Source organism: Schistocerca gregaria, chromosome 4 (genome assembly GCF_023897955.1).
Source record: "Schistocerca gregaria isolate iqSchGreg1 chromosome 4, iqSchGreg1.2, whole genome shotgun sequence".
NCBI classification, from domain to species: domain Eukaryota; kingdom Metazoa; phylum Arthropoda; class Insecta; order Orthoptera; family Acrididae; genus Schistocerca; species Schistocerca gregaria.
This window is the reverse complement of record NC_064923.1, coordinates 265,658,934-265,678,253: the sequence shown is the minus strand read 5'-3', so window position 1 is coordinate 265,678,253 and position 19,320 is coordinate 265,658,934. Positions and strand designations below refer to the sequence as shown.

General features: G+C 40.0%; 1 protein-coding gene across 1 annotated transcript in view; it reads right to left on the bottom strand.

Moving 5' to 3' along the window:
• LOC126365948 (probable enoyl-CoA hydratase echA8) overlaps window positions 1–19,320 on the bottom strand; it is a 70,195-nt gene that overhangs the window by 10,769 nt on the left and 40,106 nt on the right. The window contains exons 4-5 of the mRNA XM_050008732.1: window positions 14,560–14,709; window positions 6,609–6,769 (exon numbers count right to left, since the gene is read on the bottom strand). Of these exons, the coding sequence (XP_049864689.1) occupies window positions 6,609–6,769; window positions 14,560–14,709 (311 nt within the window). The remainder of the gene's footprint in view (window positions 1–6,608; window positions 6,770–14,559; window positions 14,710–19,320) is intronic.

Sequence of the window (19,320 nt, the reverse complement as noted above, 5' to 3'; positions counted from 1 at the left end):
ATTGTCTATTTAACAAAATTTTGTGTAACAAGATACACATACATAATTATCTGAGCATGCCCTATGATCTGAGACTATTGATTGCTTGACTTTGCTCAGTCCACTACCCTCAGTATTCTTACATCCAGACCATTTGTTCGTTCATAAAGAAAGGAGTAAATGTATGTAGTCATATAGTTGACATCTTGAGCAGTGGATGGGCACATAAATCAGACTGAAAATGTTGATAAGTTTTTGAATTACCTACTGCGCTAAGTAAAGAATGCACAAACACATGCATCATTATATTATTGCACCAGTCAACTATATTGTACCAGCAGGTGTAGCCATGCAGGTGCATACATGTGGACCAAATGTTTAAAAAATTAGTATTTGCTTGTTTGTTTATTTATTTATTTTCCATTCATTCCTATAGCATTCATCTCATGGAAATGAAACTCTGGTGAGTTGTTGTGCACACACTCATAAAGGTTTCTGTGGAGGTAAGAACCACCTACCACTGATCGGGAAGGGGTAAAAGGGGGTATACATATAAGCTTAGCTCAGGAACATTGGTGCAATGCCAATCAAATTTTGTATATACATGACTCATTATTTATACAATTATTCATTTAAGAATACCATGGAGATAATATACCCCACCATCCCTAGGGATGGCGGAAGGGGTGAAACAATGTGATGTAAAAATATTTGGTAACAACCAATATTAGTATCAAATCCATATTTTTTGGGTACACTAGACTCATTGGTGACAGCCACGATGACATTTCGTCCACAGAGTTGGGGCAGGATGGGGTCCAGAGACAATGCCATATCAGCGTATCTCTGTAATGCCTGAAGGGTTTTTCTATCTAAATTGGCACACACATCATTTGGTACCTGGAAATATTGTGAAGTAAGACCCCTATGTTGAGCATTTGATGTGAAACGGTGTGTTATAAAAGTATAACTCCGGAAGGCCTGCAACAATTACCACCAAATTTGGTCCCACATCACTCATCATTTGCATATCCGCTAGGAGTGGGGATGGAAATAGAATGAGTGACACACAGAAACATCAAAAAATGACTTGTTGGTATTAGTTGACTTGGAATAGTTTAAAAGTATGAAGTGCAATCAGTCTCTTCTTTTGTGCTGTTTGAAGCATCAAACGCAAGCAAGATGAGAATGAGCACTACAATGAGCCAATAATTTGCCAACGTGTTTTGGGTAATGTATCATGAGACATGACTCAATACCACAGACTTGCATGACAGCACAGAATCATACAGTTGCCAGTGATAGTACTTTTTCTCGAAATGACAGTCAGGTGTTGACAGATTTACAAGTTTGCTTAGAATTCAGATGAAACTGCAGGATGAAATTCAACTTAGATCCGGATTAATTTTGTCTACAAATATGTGTGAAATGTGTTAAATGTATGAGAAATATATGTGATGTATGCGTACACAGGCAAAGCTGTGGGCAAAACAATAGTGTCTATTGCAGGAGCATCCAAGGAAAGATCCCAGAATTATTATTGCTTACTGAAAGTTATAATGCACAGGTAGTACTGGGAACAGAAAGTTGAATGGAACCAGTCGTCAATGACAAAATCCTAAGTTCAGACTGGAATATTTATCATAAGGATAGGCTGGTCGCCACTGGTGGTGGCATGTTTATTGCAGTAAAAAATTCGATAAAATCTAGCGAGGTTATCACGGATTCCGAATGTGAATTTATCTGGGTGAAATTGAGTATCAAAGAACGGTCAAAAATGGTGGTCAGGTGCTTCTATAGACCACCTGGGTCAGGATCTGCAGTTGTAGAGCACTTCAGACACAACTTGCAGAATATCAAAAGTGATTTTCCTGATCATGCTGTTGTAATAGAGGGTGACCTCAACTTACCAGGTAAAGACTGGGAGTCTTATGCCATCATAACTGGTGCCCGAGACAGGGATTCGTGAGGCATTGTTCTGGATGTCTTGTCCGAAAATTACCTTGAGCAAATAGTTAGAAAACCAACTCCAACTAATAATGTCTTACACCTCCTGGCAACAAACAGACCTGAACTTATTGAATCAGTTAACGTAGTGGAAGGTATCAGTGATCATAAGGCTGTGATAGCATCTATGACGACAGGACCTATAAGGAATGTTAAGAAATGTAGGAAGACATATTTGCTCAGCAAGGGTGACAGGGTACAAATTTCAGCATCAAATATTCAGTGAAGAGGATGTGGAGATGTGGAGAACAAATGGAAAAAATTCAAGGGCATCATTCAATATGCCCTAGACAAGTATGTTCTGAGTAAGGTTTTAAGGTATGGGGACGATCCACCATGGTTTAATTGCCATGTTAAAAAAGCACTGCGTAAACAAAGGGCACTTCATCTCAGATCCAAGAGAGGTAAAAACCCAGCTAATAAATAAAAGCTGAAGAAAATGAAAATGAGGGTAAGGAGAGCTATAAAAAAAGCATTCAATGATTTTGAAAGGAAGTTGTTGTCAACCGATCTGAGTAAAAATGCTAAGAGATTTTGGTTGTATGTAAAATCAGAAAGTGGGTCAAAATCATCTATCTGTTCTCTCAGAGACCACACATCCTTTCAATCGTTGTGCTAACATCGAAATGGCAGATATTGAGATAACCGATTGCATAATTGAAAAGCAGCTAAAATTGCTTAGTAGTGGAAAGGTGTCAGGAACAGATGAGATTCCTATACGATTCTTTAAATATTATGCAAAAGAACTTGCTCCTTTTCTAGCAGTAGTTTATCATAGATTGCTTCAGCAACGAAAGGTACCTAATGACTGGAAAAAAAAGTGCAGGTCATTCCCATTTTTAAGAAAGGCCGTAAGACAGATCCACACAATTATAGACCTATATTGTTGACATCAATTTGTTGTAGAATTATGGAACATGTTTTATGCTCAAGAATGATCATGTTTTTGGAAAATGATCATCTATATAAAAATCAACATGGATTCTGGAAACATAGATCCTGTAAAACTCAACTCGCTCTGTTTCTCCATGAGATTCACAGCACAGTGGACAAAGGCGCTCAGGTCGATGCCATGTTCCTTGATTTCAGTAAGGCATTTTACACAGTCCCGCACTGCCAATTAATGAAAAAAATATGGGCTCACGGAGTATTAGAGAAGACTTGCAATTGGATTCAAGGCTTTCTTGCAGACTGAACTCAACACGTCACTCTTAACAGAACAAATTCGACAGATGTAAAGGTAATATTCAGAGTATCACAGGGAAGTATGATAGGATCGTTGCTATGATCTAGTAGAAAGCATTGGATGCTCTTTAAGGTTATTCACAGATGCAGTTGTCTGTACCAAAGTACTAACGTCAGAAGATAACAAGAATTTGCAGAACAACCTGCAGAGAATCGATGATTGGTGCAGGCTCTGGCAGTTGACCCTGAACGTAAATAAATGTAGTGTATTGCGCATGTATAGGAAAAGAAATATACTACTGTACAACTACACTATTGATGACAAACAGCTGTAGAAAGCACCTGCAGTAAAATATCTAGGGGTAACTATCCAGAGCAACCTTAAGTGGAATGACCATATAAAACAGACAGTGGGAAAACCAGACACCACACTCAGATTCATCAGAAGAATCTTAAGGAAATGTCCATGAAAGAAGTGGCTTATAAGGTGCTTGTTCGCCTGATTCTTGATTATTATTCATCTATCTGGGATCCCTATCATGTACGACTGATAGAGAAGATAGAGAAGATCCAATGAAGAGCGGCACATTTCATCACGGGATCGTTTAGCTGGTGAGAGAGCTTTACGGAGATGCTAAACAAACTCCACTGGAAGACGTTACTTGAGAGGCATTGTGCATCATGGAGAGAGTTACTATTGAAGTTTTGGGACAGCACTTTTCAGGAGGAGTCGGGCAACATATTACTTCCCACCACGTACATTGCACATATTGAACATGAGGAGAAAATTCGAAAAATTAGAGCCAATACAGAGGCTTACCAACAATCATACTTCCCATGCACTATTTGCAAGTGGAACAAGGTTGGAGGGATCAGATAGTGGTATCAAAAGTACCCTCTGCCACACACCATTAGGTGGCTTTTGGAGTATGATGTAGATGTAGATGTATTGTAATGTTATGAGCATTGCTAGAATTGCCAGCCAGTACTTACCTTCAGGAGGTGAGACATTAGTACACATATAAAAATACGCTATAATATCCTAGCATTCAGAGTGCTTAGTTTCTTCCCCATGAGGGGAAGAGGGCAGTAGATTAGAAAAGGTTGAGAACGAAATGGAGGTCATTAGATTCCAGAATGAGAGGGCCCTAAGGCCTTAGCAACATTTTTATTATGGTTTATATGCCTATGACTACTGCTCACCCAAATATATTGCGAGTTGTTATCTTTACTCCTTCCATTATTTATAGTCTACCAAGACCCTTCCAGTACCACAGTCCTTCCTCCTTTCATTCCTTTATTCATTCATTCATTCATTCAGTCATATAAAGTCTGTTCAAAAAAATTCTGGAACTTCACCCAAAAAAATTTTCTATAGTTATCTTTTACTTATTATGCATGGTCTCTTTCGAAATACTCTCCTCCACAAATGGTACACCGCTCCCAATGCTGATTCCACTTCCCGAAGCACTTTTGGTATGCCTCTTGCTGGATCGCATGAAGTGCAGACTGCAAATTTTCTTTTATCTTCTTTATCATTTCATTGGGGTTTCCAACTTTGGAAATAAGAAAAGTCTGCTAGGGCCAGATCTGTAGAGTACAGAGGATGAGGCAGCACAGTGATTTCATTTTTTATGCAATAGTCATGCACCAACAGGGATGAAAGTCAAGGGGTATTATCATGATGCAACAGCCATGAGTTGTCTCACCACATTTCAGACAGTTTCCTTGTCACATTTAGGTGTTGCAACGTATCCTGGTAGTATCACTGATTAACAGTTTGTCCTAGTGGAACAAATTCATTATGAAATAATCCTTCACATCAAGTCAAACAAAACTATCAGCATGGCCTTACTTATTAAACAGATGTGTGCAGGGATGCCAGCCACATTTCACCCTAACACACCACTGGCATGAAATTATGAATGTTCTGGAATTTTTTGAATAGACCTCATTTTTATTCATTCATCATGTTGATCCCATCCACAAGGTGGATGATGTGAGAAGGGTCAAGGTATGAATTAAGAAAAGGCAAGGACATCATAAAAACTTACTCTGTACATAGTAAACAATCACGGTAGTGCTTAATGCTGTTCATGCATATGCCAGGTAAATTTGACGAAGTAAACCAGAAAGAGAGTTGCTTAAAAATAAATAAATAAATAAATAAAAACCCTGCTGCTTCCTCATATATATTACAAACTTAACAAGGAAACCCACATCTTAGGAACTCTCACATAGCAACAGGGCCTCTGACAATCCTACATATGTAGTACACTAGTCTACCAGGACCTAAAGAGTTTCGGAAGACATGTGCATAGTGTTAAACCTTGGTAAACCTATGTTCACAACAGTCTTAGCCCAGGCTTGAGTGCTTCTAAATCTTACAACCGGGGTTCAACACAATCAGTTGACACACTGATCATGCGTCAGGAATTACGCATGTTAGTACTGCCATTTAGTAGTCAGTCAGTCTGTCTTAGTAACTCATAACTGTGTAGTCCAGAAAATAGGTTTCAATTCACTGCCTGCAATGCACACTGGTAAGCAGCCCATCCTTTTTTGCTCTCTATTATTTATTTATCATATGACATGCATTAACAGAAAAATGACAAGAATAGCTACACATACACAAAAATTACTGAACTACTGCTTACCAATAGATCAACACAGCTCTCCAGCATAACATAACACAAATGGCAATTGCTCCATCAAAATTGTTCATTGGGGTTATTAATAGCCTGAACATCTTGACTGGACTTTGAAATCTACCTTGGTTGGTTCACTTAATCCTCATTGAGATGTAATTAAACACTCACTCTCCAGCTATTATTACTCAATTTTTTCAGTTTTAAGTTTTTTAATGAAGATATTACACATATAGTGTACTCTTATTACTATTGCCAAACTGTTTTTTGGGCTTCCTAGCTCGTTGCATCTGGCTCAAAATAGCTGCTTCAACTTTTTGTCCAATTCTAGTAATTAATCAAAAACACTGTACAAATGTAATCAATAATGAAAAAAATTTGTTAGTGGCACCAAGTATCAGTAATAACAAACCAAACAAGGGCAGTTAAGAGTTCATTGTCTTGTCAATAACGAAATCATTAGAGAGAGAGAGAGAGAGAGAGAGAGAGAGAGAGAGAGAGAGAGAGAGAGAGAGAGCACAAGCTCAAGTTGGATAAGGTGATGAATGGAAGTTAGTTTTGCCTTCTTCAAAGGAAGCATCTGGTTATTTGTATCACATTATTCAGGGAAATTGTGGAAAATTAAAATGGCTCAATGGCGGTATAAAAACTGTTCTTCTCAAAAGAAAAGTGTCTTACTACTGTGTTTCCTTGTGTAGGGCGAAAAAAGTAAAAAAATATTAATTAAAATCAGATTTCCATAAAACAAGTCTGCATGTGGCAACTTCATTTAATAAGCAAATTACTTACAGCTATGACTTCATCAGATGCACTATTCTTTTCATACTCCATTCCTTCCTCAAAGGTTTTTGCATTGAAGGCATTGTTATAAACTGAATCCCTGTCTGCTAACATACATGCTTGTGGGAACTTCACTAAAGACGAAGCAAGCTGGACTGCTTGACCCAGGGCTGGAAGTAAACAGTAATTATGTAGCATCTAATTATACAAAAAGGCTACCAAAATTGCAATTGAAAGAGCACATGCACAGAACACAAATAACTCTTTAATTTTGTACATATTCTCACTAATAATATTCTGGTATAAAGCCAGAACGAAAATATTTAAAAATTGAATCTTTGGACCAGATTACAATAAAATATGGAGGAAAGAAAAATGATGTGTGTAAGTGGTTTATGACAATATAAAGCATCTTCTTTTGCCATACTTTGTTTAGTCATATTTTTAATTATTGTAATTAAACTGAAAATAAGCGAAGTAGCACATAACAGACATAAAAATATGTAAATTAATATGATCTACATCTTCATCCACATTTATACTCCGCAAGCCACCCAACAGTGTGTGGCAGAGGGCACTTTACGTACCACTGTCATTACCTCCCTTTCCTGTTCCAGTCGCGTATGGTTCGCGAGAAGAACGACTGCCAGAAAGCCTCTGTGTGAGCTTGAATCTCTCTAATTTTACATTCATGATCTCCTCGGGAGGTATAAGTAGGGGGAAGCAATATATTTGATACCTCATCCAGAAAAGCACCCTCAGGAAACCTGGACAACAAGCTACACCGCAATGCAGAGCGCCTCTCTTGCAGAGTCTGCCACTTGAATTTGCTAAACATCTCCGTAATGCTATCATACTTACCAAATAACCCTGTGATGAAATGCACCACTCTTCTTTGGGTCTGGTACGGATCCAATACTGATGAGCAATACTCAAGTATAGGTTGAATGAGTGTTTTGTAAGCCACCTCCTTTGTTGATGGGCTACATTTTCTAAGGACTCTCCCAATGAATCTCAACCTGGTACCTGCCTTACCAACAATTAATTTTATATGATCATTCCACTTCAAATCGTTCTGCACGCATACTTCCAGATATTTTACAGAAGTAACTGCTACCAGTGTTTGTTTCGCTATCATATAATCATACAATAAAGGATCCTTCTTTCTATGTATTCGCAATACATTACATTTGTCTTTGTTAAGAGTCAGTTGCCACTCCCTGCACCAAGTGCCTATCTGCTGCAGATCTTCCTGCATTTCGCTGCAATTTTCTAAAGCTGCAACTTCTCTGTATACTACAGCATCATCCACGAAAAGTCACATCGAACTTCCGACACTATCTACTAGGTCATTTATATATATTGTGAAAAGCAATGGTCCCATAACACTCCCCTGTGGCACATCAGAGGTTACTTTAATGTCTGTAGACGTCTCTCCATTGAGAACAACATGCTGTGTTCTGTTTGCTAAAAACTCTTCAATCCAGCCACACAGCTGGTCTGATATTCTGTAGGCTCTTACTTTGTTTATCAGGCGACAGTGCGAAACTGTATCGAATGCCTTCTGGAAGTCAAGGAAAATGGCATCTATCTGGAAGCCTGTATCTAATATTTTCTGTGTCTCATGAACAAATAAAGCGAGTTGGGTCTCACATGATTGCTGTTTTCAGAATCGATGTTGATTCCTACAGAGTAGATTCTGGGCTTCCAGAAATGACATGATACGTGAGCAAAAAACATGTTCTAAAATTCTACAACAGATCGATGTCAGAGATATAGGTCTATAGTTTTGTGCATCTGCTTGACAACCCTTCTTGAAGACTGGGACTACCTGTGCTCTTTTCCAATTATTTGGAACCTTTTGTTCCTCTAGAGACTTGTGGTACACGGCTGTTAGAAGGGGGGGGGCAAGTTCTTCCGCGTACACTGTGTAGAATCGAATTGGTATCCCATCAGGTCCAGTGTACTTTCCTCTGTTGAGTGACTTCAGTTGCTTTTCTATTCCTTGGACATTTATTTTGATGTCAGCCATTTTTTCGTTTGTCGAGGATTTAGAGAAGGAACTGCAGTGCACTCTTCCTCTGTGAAACAGCTTTGGAAAAAGCTGCTTAGTATTTCAGCTTTATGCGTGTCATCCTCTGTTTCAATGCCATCATCATCCCAGAGTGTCTGAATATGCTGTTTTGAGCCACTTACTGATTTAATGTAAGACCAGAACTTCCTAGGATTTTCTGTCAAGTCGGTACATAGAATTTTACTTTCGAATTCACTGAGCACTTCACGCATAGCCCTCCTTACGCTAACTTTGACATCGTTTAGCTTCTGTTTGTCTGAGAGGTTTTGGCTGCGTTTAAACTTGCAGTGAAGCTCTATTTGCTTTCACAGTAGTTTCCTAACTTTGTTGTTGAGCCACAGTGGGTTTTTCCCGTCCCTCACAGTTTTGCTCGGCACATACCAGTCTAAAACGCATTTTATGATTATCATGAACTTTTTCCATAAACACTCAACATTGTCAGTGTCGGAACAGAAATTTTCGTTTCGATCTGTTAGGTAGTCTGAAATCTGCTTTCTATTACTCTTGCTATACAGATAAAGTTTCCTCCCTTTTTTTATATTCTTATTTACTTCCAAATTCAGGGATGCTGCAACAACCTTATGATCACTGATTCCCTGTTCTGCGCTCACAGAGTCGAAAAGTTCGGGTCTGTTTGTTATCAGTAGGTCCAAGATGTTATCTCCACGAGTCGGTTCTCTGTTTAATTGCTCAAGGTAATTTTTGGATAGTGTCACTCGATGCTCTGTCCCTACCACCCGTCCTAAACATCTGAGTGCCCCAGTCTATATCTGGTAAATTGAAATCTCCACCTAAGACTATAACATGCTGAGAAAATTAATGTAAAATGTATTCCAGATTTTCTCTCAGTTGTTATGCCACTAATGCTGCTGAGTTGGGAGGTCGGTAAAAGGAGCCAATTATTAACCTACTCTGTTGCTGAGTGTAACCTCCACCCACAATAATTCACAGGAACTATCCACTTCTACTTCACTACAGGATAAACTACTACTAACAGTGACAAACACGCCACCACCGGTTGCATGCAATCTATCCTTTCTAAACACCGTCTGTGCCTTTGTAAAAATTTCGGCAGAATTTATCTCTGGCTTCAGCCAGCTTTCCGTACCTATAACAATTTCAGCATTGTGCTTTCTATCAGCTTGAAGTTCCTGTACTTTACCAACGCAGCTTTGACAGTTTACAATTACAATACCGATTGCTGCTTGGTCAGTGGAAGACTGCACACAGCATATAAAACTGGCAGCTGCACTGTATTTATGGTTGATCTGAAGATATTCAAAATTTGAAAGAAACTGTTAATCATTAATATGACAAAGGCAAAAACAGACCTGCCGCAATGACATATCTTGAACTGACACCATGTCAAGCGCTCATAAACATGGAAAACATTGAAATTTTTCATTTTGGATGAGCTGTCCAATTCACATTCTGTTTAATGGAAGCAATGTTAAATTAAGAAGATATCTTAGAAGAGAATCAAGTACAAGTTTGTAACTACAGTCAATATAATTGTCTCGAGAGAATTCAGCAACTTTGTACAAGTAGATATTTAAGATAATTCTCATTTATTGTTCTGTCTCGGTTGTACACATTTTTAATTCAATAACATGTTTCAATCACTCTGGATCATTTTCAAATCAAAAACTAAGTAAAACTAAATATGTACCATCTAATATTTTATAACAGCAGAAAAGAAAAGAGTTGTACATAAATGTAGAATTTACCTGAATAATTGCATCAGAAACCCATCTTGTCTGAATATCAGAATACTGTGTTTTGCAACTCGGTCAATGTTGTAAATAGATAGATACACATTTGGAAGAGCTGCACAATGAACCTAAGGGCACCTCCTGACAATCATTGATAAAGATTTTTACACACTGTCTGCAAGAGCCTGGCAATACATTACGTCAGCAGCAGAATTATTTTATCAAGTGCATTTTTTGGAAACTTTGAAAGCCTATTCCAATTGGCCACCTCACCACAGCACATGTATGATCAACAGCCCCACTTACCCAGAAGAGACAGCAGCAATGCATCAGCTCACGCGCTGTTGTAGCAGCAGGCTGGCATAGAGACAGGCTTCGTACATACTGCAAAATTATCTGCTCTAAAACGCCACCAGCACAAGCAAATGCAGTTAACCATAAATGTCACACCATGTCCCTATAACTTTAGTTGCTACACTTTCATAATTTATTGTGTTACATTTTTTATTGGCTTTGTACTTTCAATGTCTTCATTTTTTTAATTCATAATATTTAATGACAGTTCATGCAGTTCCATGTTCTCTACATAATTCCACTTCTGTAGTTTTATGATCTTTACGTTTTTCACTATTTATACATCAATCATCCTAGGAATACACTTTTAACATTTTAATGAAAAAAATATTTATACAATTTAATTGTTATATTTTCAGAGTAACAACTTATGACTTTATACTTAAAAAGTTGCACACTTTGAATATCTTCAGACACTTGTTAGTTTTAGCTAGTTCTATTTCCGAAATCTGCTGTTCTCTCCACTTTTACAGTTTTACGCATCTAGTCTGGTATCTTAACAGACTTTTTTTTTTTACATTATTCACTTTTTGCAGCCTTAGTCTCTTGCTGAACCCATAGCATCCCTGCCACTATCCCTCTCCCTCCCACACCCTCCCTCATCCTCTTTGCCAACTCGCAATCTCTCCCTCACTCCATTTTATAATTCCTTATTTTATACTGTTTATATTTTACATACGCATTGTTCTACACTATTAGTGTCTCAATGAGAATTTTTACATTACATTCTTTAATTTTAAAATGACCTTCCTTGTTTAAACTCATGACTTCCCAACCAATCCTCCCCCCGTGCTTCTTTTTCCCTCCTACAATCAGTCTCACTCCATTTCCCCTCCCCCCTCCTCCCGCTGCCTCCAACATCTGCCTATTTAAAACGTTGACCAAAGTTGCAAAATACTGTACTCTGATACGTTGTTCTGAGTAGACAAGGCAGGTTGCTGATGCAATTACTTAGGTAAATTCTACATTTATGTATTATTCCTTTGTTTTCTACTATTGTAAAATATTAAATGGTATACACAATGAGGAGCCGAAGAAAACTGGTACACCTGCCTAATTCTGTGTAGGGCCCCTGCGAGCTAACAGAAGTGCTGCATCATGACGTGGCATGGACTTGAATAATGTATGAAGTGGTGCCAGAGGGAACTGACACCATGAAGCCTGCAGGGCTGACCATAAATCCATAAGAGTATAAGAGGGTGGAGATCTCTTCTGAACAGCATGTTGCAAGGCATCCCAGATATGCACAATGTTCATGTCTGGGGAGTTTGGTGGCCAACAGAAGTGTTTCAGCACAGAAGAGTGTTCCTGGAGCCATTCTGTAGCAATTCTGAACGTGTGGGGTGTTTCATTGTGCTGCTGGAATTGCCCAAGTCCATCGGAATACAGAATGGACAAGAATGGATGTAGGTGATCAGACAGGATGGTTACATACATGTCACCTGCTGAAGTTGTATCCAGAAATATCAGGGGTCCTATATCTCTCCAGCTACAAATGCCCCACACTCGTAAAATGGTTGTATGCAAAAATCCCAACTTCATTGCTATCTTGGAGCTGCTGTGTCCCATCACTTGGGCGCTGACTGTAACACCACATTCAAACTCACTTAAATCTTGATAACCTGCCATTGTGTAGCAGCAGTAACAGATCTAACAATTGTGTCAAGAGACTTGTTTTCTTATATAGGCATTGCCGACCACAGTGTTATCTTCCGCCTGTTTACATATCTCAGCATTTGAATATGCATGCCTATACCAGTTTCTTTGGTGCTTCAGTGTATTTCGTTTTACTTTGCTTTAGATCTGAAGATGATACAGAGTGATCAAAACATGCAATCAAATTAAAAAGTGTGCAACTGAGATGGAACAATAAATGAGAATTATCTTAAATATCTGCAAGTTTGTAAGTTGAAACTTATTTCTTTAAATCAGTTTAATATAATTTTAGATCACTTCTCCTAACTGCATGTGAGTCTTTACAGTGTCTGATGATGACTCCAGCAATAGTAGTATGTTCTAGAGGGCATATAAACAAGCCTAAAAATGTGATCTGATGCTTTCCTGGTAAATTTTTAAGTTGTAGAATATTTTGGCGTCACCCGAGTCACATCATAACATCTCCACAATACTTCAGCAGACTCATTGCCATCTTCAGATGGTTCCTGATATTTTTTTATGACTACTTCTCTGCTAATGTTGGCATCCTATACACACTGGCCATTACCTTCTCCATCACTCCACTCCTGTCACCATCCGTGCAGCTGCTACAGTGGGTGATGGTGAGGAGAGCAATGCCCAACTTGTCCACAGCTAGGTGTTGCCAGCCTCACCACTCACCGTGGTGACTGCACTGATAGTGACAGGAGCAGAGTGAAGGAGAGGGTAACAGCCAATGTATGTAGGATGCCAACACAAGCAGAGCAGTAGTCATCAGAAACCAAGTGAAGGTGGCAATGAGCCTGCTTGCCGAAATACCATGATAAACTTACAATGTGATCCAGTTGAACACGTGAGAACTCTACAAACCTAAAAATGTCGCTAAGCTTCTGGATAATAATGGGTAGGTCCTCTCATTCTTGAACCTGAGTGACCTATCCTTCCTTTTCAATATGCCTTAAACCATACATAGAAGCCCATACAACAAAAGTCATCAAGGATGTTATGCGGTTGCTGCTTCCATCTATATACAGCCATGCTACCAACTGTGACATCACTGGTGCCCACTGCAATGACATATAAGATAATGTTTTAGTTGTGTGCCTGCCTCAACTAGAATCACTGTGTCCTGTATCCCAAGTTGTGCTTTAGCTGCACAGTGTCATCTTTATTGGGGATGTTGTCATCTCTATCATTTCTTTTATTATGCTTTTCCACAGACATTTTTAAGGTAATAATGTAAATCTTGTCAAAAGCAATTCATTGCCTGTTTCCTAGAGCATGTTCTGCTACAATTGATTTCTGAGGCTATTGTAGGTGGAACACATCTCATGTTCTATCTGGAGCTATTCAACAGTGCACACAGTCCATCTCACATAAAACTGTCCACACCACATGACATTTAGTATATTATGGGGATTCTGAGGCCTACATCACCTTTACGGGCATCACAAATTGCCAAATTTTTGTTGAAGCCCTTAAACTAAATCCATTTTAAACCTCTTCAGGAGGCGGCTAACCTCTTCAGTCATAGTTTTCCTCAAATACTTTCTGTAAGTGGCTCAGTTCTTGTGGCAGGACCTTTGTACATCATGCAGAAGCTGTTCCAGGTGCTGGTGCTTCCCTGGCATATCTTCTTGAAAATAAAATTTCTAAGAGTGGATCACAATAAAAGTAGTTGCTGTGAAGTTTTCAAACTGAATATTGTTCCAAATTTTACTTTAATTAATATTTTATTACTCTTTGAAGGTACTGGGTCAATTCTAATAATGTGAAAACATGAAACAATATACTGTGTGGATTTTTAAAAGATGAGACACTTAAACCACCGTATTTACTCGAATCTAAGCCGCACTCGAATATAAGCCGCACCTGAAAAATGAGACTCGAAAAAAAGAAAAAAAAAAAAAAAATCCCGAATCTAAGCCGCACGTGAAACCAGAAAAAAAGTGCGGCTTAGATTCGAGTAAATACGGTAGTCTATGTGAAGTAACAGAATAAAACACACAGAGAGAAAGGATGAATTTAAATTGTTTATGATAGCAACAAATTGTGTCACTGTATGCAGAGCACACACATTGAAGTATGGAAGTTGCCATTCTTTATTTGCTTCCTTCACTAACTGAGTGCTATGACTATATAAGAAGAACACCATACTGTTTACCTGTTCCACAGGCAACCACTCGATTTGCAAGACCCCACTCAAAGGCTTCTTTGGCTTTAATTGGTCGTCCTGTTAGAATCAAATCCAGTGCTCGTGACAGGCCAACCATTGCTTGTAAGCGGACAGTGCCACCATCTACAAGTGGTACACCTGTGAAAAACAAGATTAGTTCAGATGTAAATGTGCAGTCATTCAAATGTATAAAGAAGTAGAGATTACGTCCAGTCCCTAGTATCTGATTTGCTTGCTATATTAAATTTTTAATCTACATAATGCATACCTATTTCAGAATGGAGTGATGTGAAGATTGCAGTTTGATATTTTGCTGGGAAGATTGTAATAACGAAGTAACCCAGGAATTTATTGAGGCTGTCTCATGCAATCGCACGTTATGTTGAAGAGGTGACTTAATCACTCATTAATCCTTGTGTCCACACAAGAAATTATACCTTCTTCTGTAAACTGGTTACTAGAGGAACACAATGAATTTATTGTTGTACAGCCACTCAACTCTGGGTGTACATCATCACAAAAGTGCATTCTAATTCTTGCTGGCTACTGTTGCACATTATGAACTAATCGTTATAGTGTAAGCTTTGTTACAATGAACCTCAAATCTGAATTCTCGTTGATGATATATGAGAACTCTCTGAATCTGAATACAGTGGATTAAACTTTAAAGCAAAAGAAGATTAAATTAGAAAGCTTCGAATATTGAAGATGCCATTGATGCTTGGAATGATACTGAAGTTGAAAGAGAGATTAGTGATAAGAGTAGTGATGAAAATGATAGAGTTGACAAAAACAGTGAAGCAATTATGTTTTCTGCATGCATTCTACATGGTAGCATTCGACATGGCAAAGATGGAACTGAATGGCATAAGGAACTTTTTGTGACTTGAAAGATATTCAAGCATAATATTTTGTGGGGAGGGCTGATCTATAACGGGCAACAAAAATTATTTCTATAAAAGACACCTTCAAGAGTATATTTATGGATGAAATGCATGATTTAGTAGCATGTGAAACCAACCGGGAGGCAAATCAGGTACAACAAAATTTGGAAAGAGCAGCAAAAGTATGGAAGCCATTTACAACTGAAGAATTTTATGCCTATCTTCGTATACTGATTACAGCTGGAGTAAGATTCTGTAGGCAACGTCCTAGCTGCAGTGGATACACCGTTTCCCGTAAGATCAGCGAAGTTAAGCACTGTTGGGCTTGGCTGGAACTTGGATGGGTGACCATCCAGGCTGCCATGCACTGTTGCAATTTCTCGGGGTGCACTCAGCCTCATGATGCCAATTGAGGATCTATTCAACCGATTAGTAGCGACCTCGGTCAAGAATACCACCGTAATGACCAAGAGAGCGGTGTGCTGACCACACGCCCCTCCTATTGGTCATCTGAGGATGACACGGCAGTCGGATGGTCCCGATGTGCCACTTGTCGCCTGAAGATGGAGTAAGATTCTGTAACAGTGAACACACAAAGCAAATGTGGAAAACAAATGCATTCCTCTGTAATGTGTAAGTTTAGCCCTCAAAAGGCCTTGGCCGATAAGCTGATTTATAGGATTTGACAATGTGAACACTAGGGCTGAGCGTTTGAAAAGTCACAAAGCTACTGCAATATCTGACATATTTGAAATACTAAATTTAATCTTTGATAAACTATTTGCCTCCTGATCACCTCACTGTTGATAAACAGCTTTCCCCTTACAAAGGAAAGACAAGATTTACTAAATACTGTAGTGGCACCACAGTTTAAGATAGGAAAGTTAGATTTGGTACAACATTTCTAAGCACACAAGTGACAGTCAGGCATGGGCCTGTTGACAGTAAGTTATGCTACCAGTGGTTGTGAAGTAGAATGTAGGCCACAGGGCCAGGGCCATCAAACTGCTGAAAAGAGTAAATGCAGCAGTTTGCATGGTGCAAGTTACAGGAAGAAAGGGCCCACTGGCGCAACTTAATTGTTATGAGTACATGACTCGGAGCAGAGCGGTATCAAAACAGAGGCACACATGCATGTGCTGGTTCATTAACAAGGCATTCAAGTGTGACAGCTCTCCTGGATGGCGGGGCATGTCACACCACCAGCTATTCGCAGCAGCAGATGGGGTGCCAGCGTTCCAGTCCACGGCGGGTCGCTGGTTCGACCCTCTGAGACCAACACGGGGCATTCAAGTGTGGCAGCTCTTCTGGATGGTGGGGCATGTCACACCACCGGCTACACACAGCAGCAGATGGGGCACCAGTGTTCCAGTCCCCAGATGGTTGCTGGTTCGACTCTCTGAAGCTGACACGGGGTCCGTAGCCAGCCAGCGACGGGCCACTCCATGGCTCGCTACCATGGGCAGTCGTCTTGGCTTCCAACATGCACCGGAGACATCCAAGGTGAGGGCCACAGATTTGTACACCGGATCGTGGGCGCACTCGTTGTCACTGCATTCTTAGATATGCCGGCGAGGGAGCGCGCTGCAGGTTGCTTTGCAGCGGATGGCACTGAGACAGCAGAGGCGAAGGCCACTGAGTTGGCTGCTGGCACATCCTGACAATGCCGCAACTCCACTGCCATACAAGGCCAACACATAGCAGTCCGTGCATGGGTCACTGAGGCAGCCATTCTGCGCCAAGACATTTCACAGACAGCAAAGTGGTGTCCTCAGCATTGCCGGCCTGGGTGACACAGACTGAGAGTAACGGGGCACTATAGTTGGAAACAATAAATCACTTGGAAAGCTCGGACGAGTCTTAATACAGTGCCTTCTACCTCTTCCCGCTACATTTGGTGTTGCTGTTACATTCGGTGGCGGAAGTTGCCACTACATTTAATGTCAGAATAGTGGACGTTGGCTGTACAGTACGACGTTTGAGCCCACCGCCTGCATTTTAGTCACAAGATGTGGTGAGTTTTGACCAGTTTTCTTTTGAGTGTTGGACATTTTCTTTCTTTTTTGTGTTTTTGGGTATGGCTCATGGCAGGCCATTGTAGATGTTTTGCTTGGGCATAGTATTTTTTGTTGTCAGAGTAAGTGTTAGTGTATTTGGAGCAGTAAGATTTTTTTAATGGCATTTAATTACTTTTGTATTGGTTTGGGTATGACATTAATGAGTATGATGGTATGGAGGTGTAGTGAGTTGGGTTATTTTTGTACTTAATTGTTTTGTTTTGGGATTAATGGGGAACAAAAGCAACACAATAGCAGAGTCAGGTACGCAAGGTGTGTCGGAACCAGAAGCGGTATGGATTTTGTTGGAAAAGGTAGCACAACTGACAGCAGACAATACGCAGTTGAGAAGTGAATTAACAACTAGAAGTGAGTGGGAAACCACATCGGATCAGTCGTTTTGGCCTAAGGTGCCGCAGCAGGAGATTGATCCAATTGCCATGACTATGATTACTCCATTTTCTGGCAAGGCATCTGAGGATGTGTACTCATTTATGGAGGACTTGGAAACTTCTGCTGTGATGAACAGTTGGTCGGATGAACAGTTGTTACATGTAGCCAAGATTAGATTAATGGGTGAAGCGAAGACTTATGTAAGGTGTTCTGAGGCCTTAAGGAAGGCAGGGCAGTTTAAGCAGTTGAAGGAAAGGCTTTTACAAAGGCCCAAGAAACAGAATAGTGCTCTGTGCTTTAAGGAGATGTTGAGTACAATGACAAAGAGACAGAGGGAGATGGTAGAGAAATTTGCAGACAGGATAATAGAAATTAACGAGTATACTTACGAGTTGGGTCAGAGCGAATGGTGTTCTGTTGCAGAGGGCCGAGCAAAGGGCACTTGATGTATTTTTGAGGGGGTTACCAGAACATATGCCATGGAAAGTGCGTGAAGGGACTCCACCATATTTGTATCTGGCCATTCAGCTGGCAATCCAATGTGAGGAAATAGACCTGGCAACGGGGGTACATGACTGACAAGCAGTATTTACAGCGGGAATAAAGAGTTATAGGTGTGGTCGTACAGGACATGTGCAGAGGCAATGTACCTAGTGACCAAGGAATAGAATGAGGGGCGGAAATCAGCAGCCCGGAGGATGGAGAAGGGGAGTTAGTAGGGGTGGACAATTGTTAAATGGCAGAGGGGGCCCAAGAGCCACCTAAGGGAGCTCTTGTTTAATTTCAATGCTACAAATACGTATGTAGAGGTGGAATGTTCAGTTGTAGGATCCATAGGAACTAAAAAGTTTAAGATTTTGTTGGACACAGGGGTGCAAGTGTCAGTAGCTACTAAGAGTTTAATGGGACAAAGGAAATTAGACCCACCAAGTTATAGGTTGCGTGGAGTGGGGCATAAGGAGGTCACACTATTGGGGTCAGTGACAGTTGACTTTCATGGAGGGAAAGTCCGATTTGATGCCTCCATGGAGGTAATACCATGGGTAAGCGAGGGCTATGGTAGATCCTAGGAGTAGATTTCTTGCATCAACATCGTGCCAAAATTGACCTTAGACAATGAACTGTGGAACTTGGTGGAATGTTATTTCAGCTAGGGGAAACTGTTGTCGATGCAGAGTTGTCGCGAGGGGTGTTTGACATAATGAACAAACCAATTGAACTGCTTGAGTGTGTGTGTCTGGTAGCACCGGTAAGTCGCTTTGGGTAAGTGTGGAGTCAAATCTACCTTTGGCTACAGTATGTGTTACTGAACCATTGCAGGATAATGAATTTTTGGATCCACTAGGTTGTTTTGTGAAACATAGTATTGTAGCTGGAAACAATAAATCACTTGTAAAGCTCGGACGAGTCTTAAT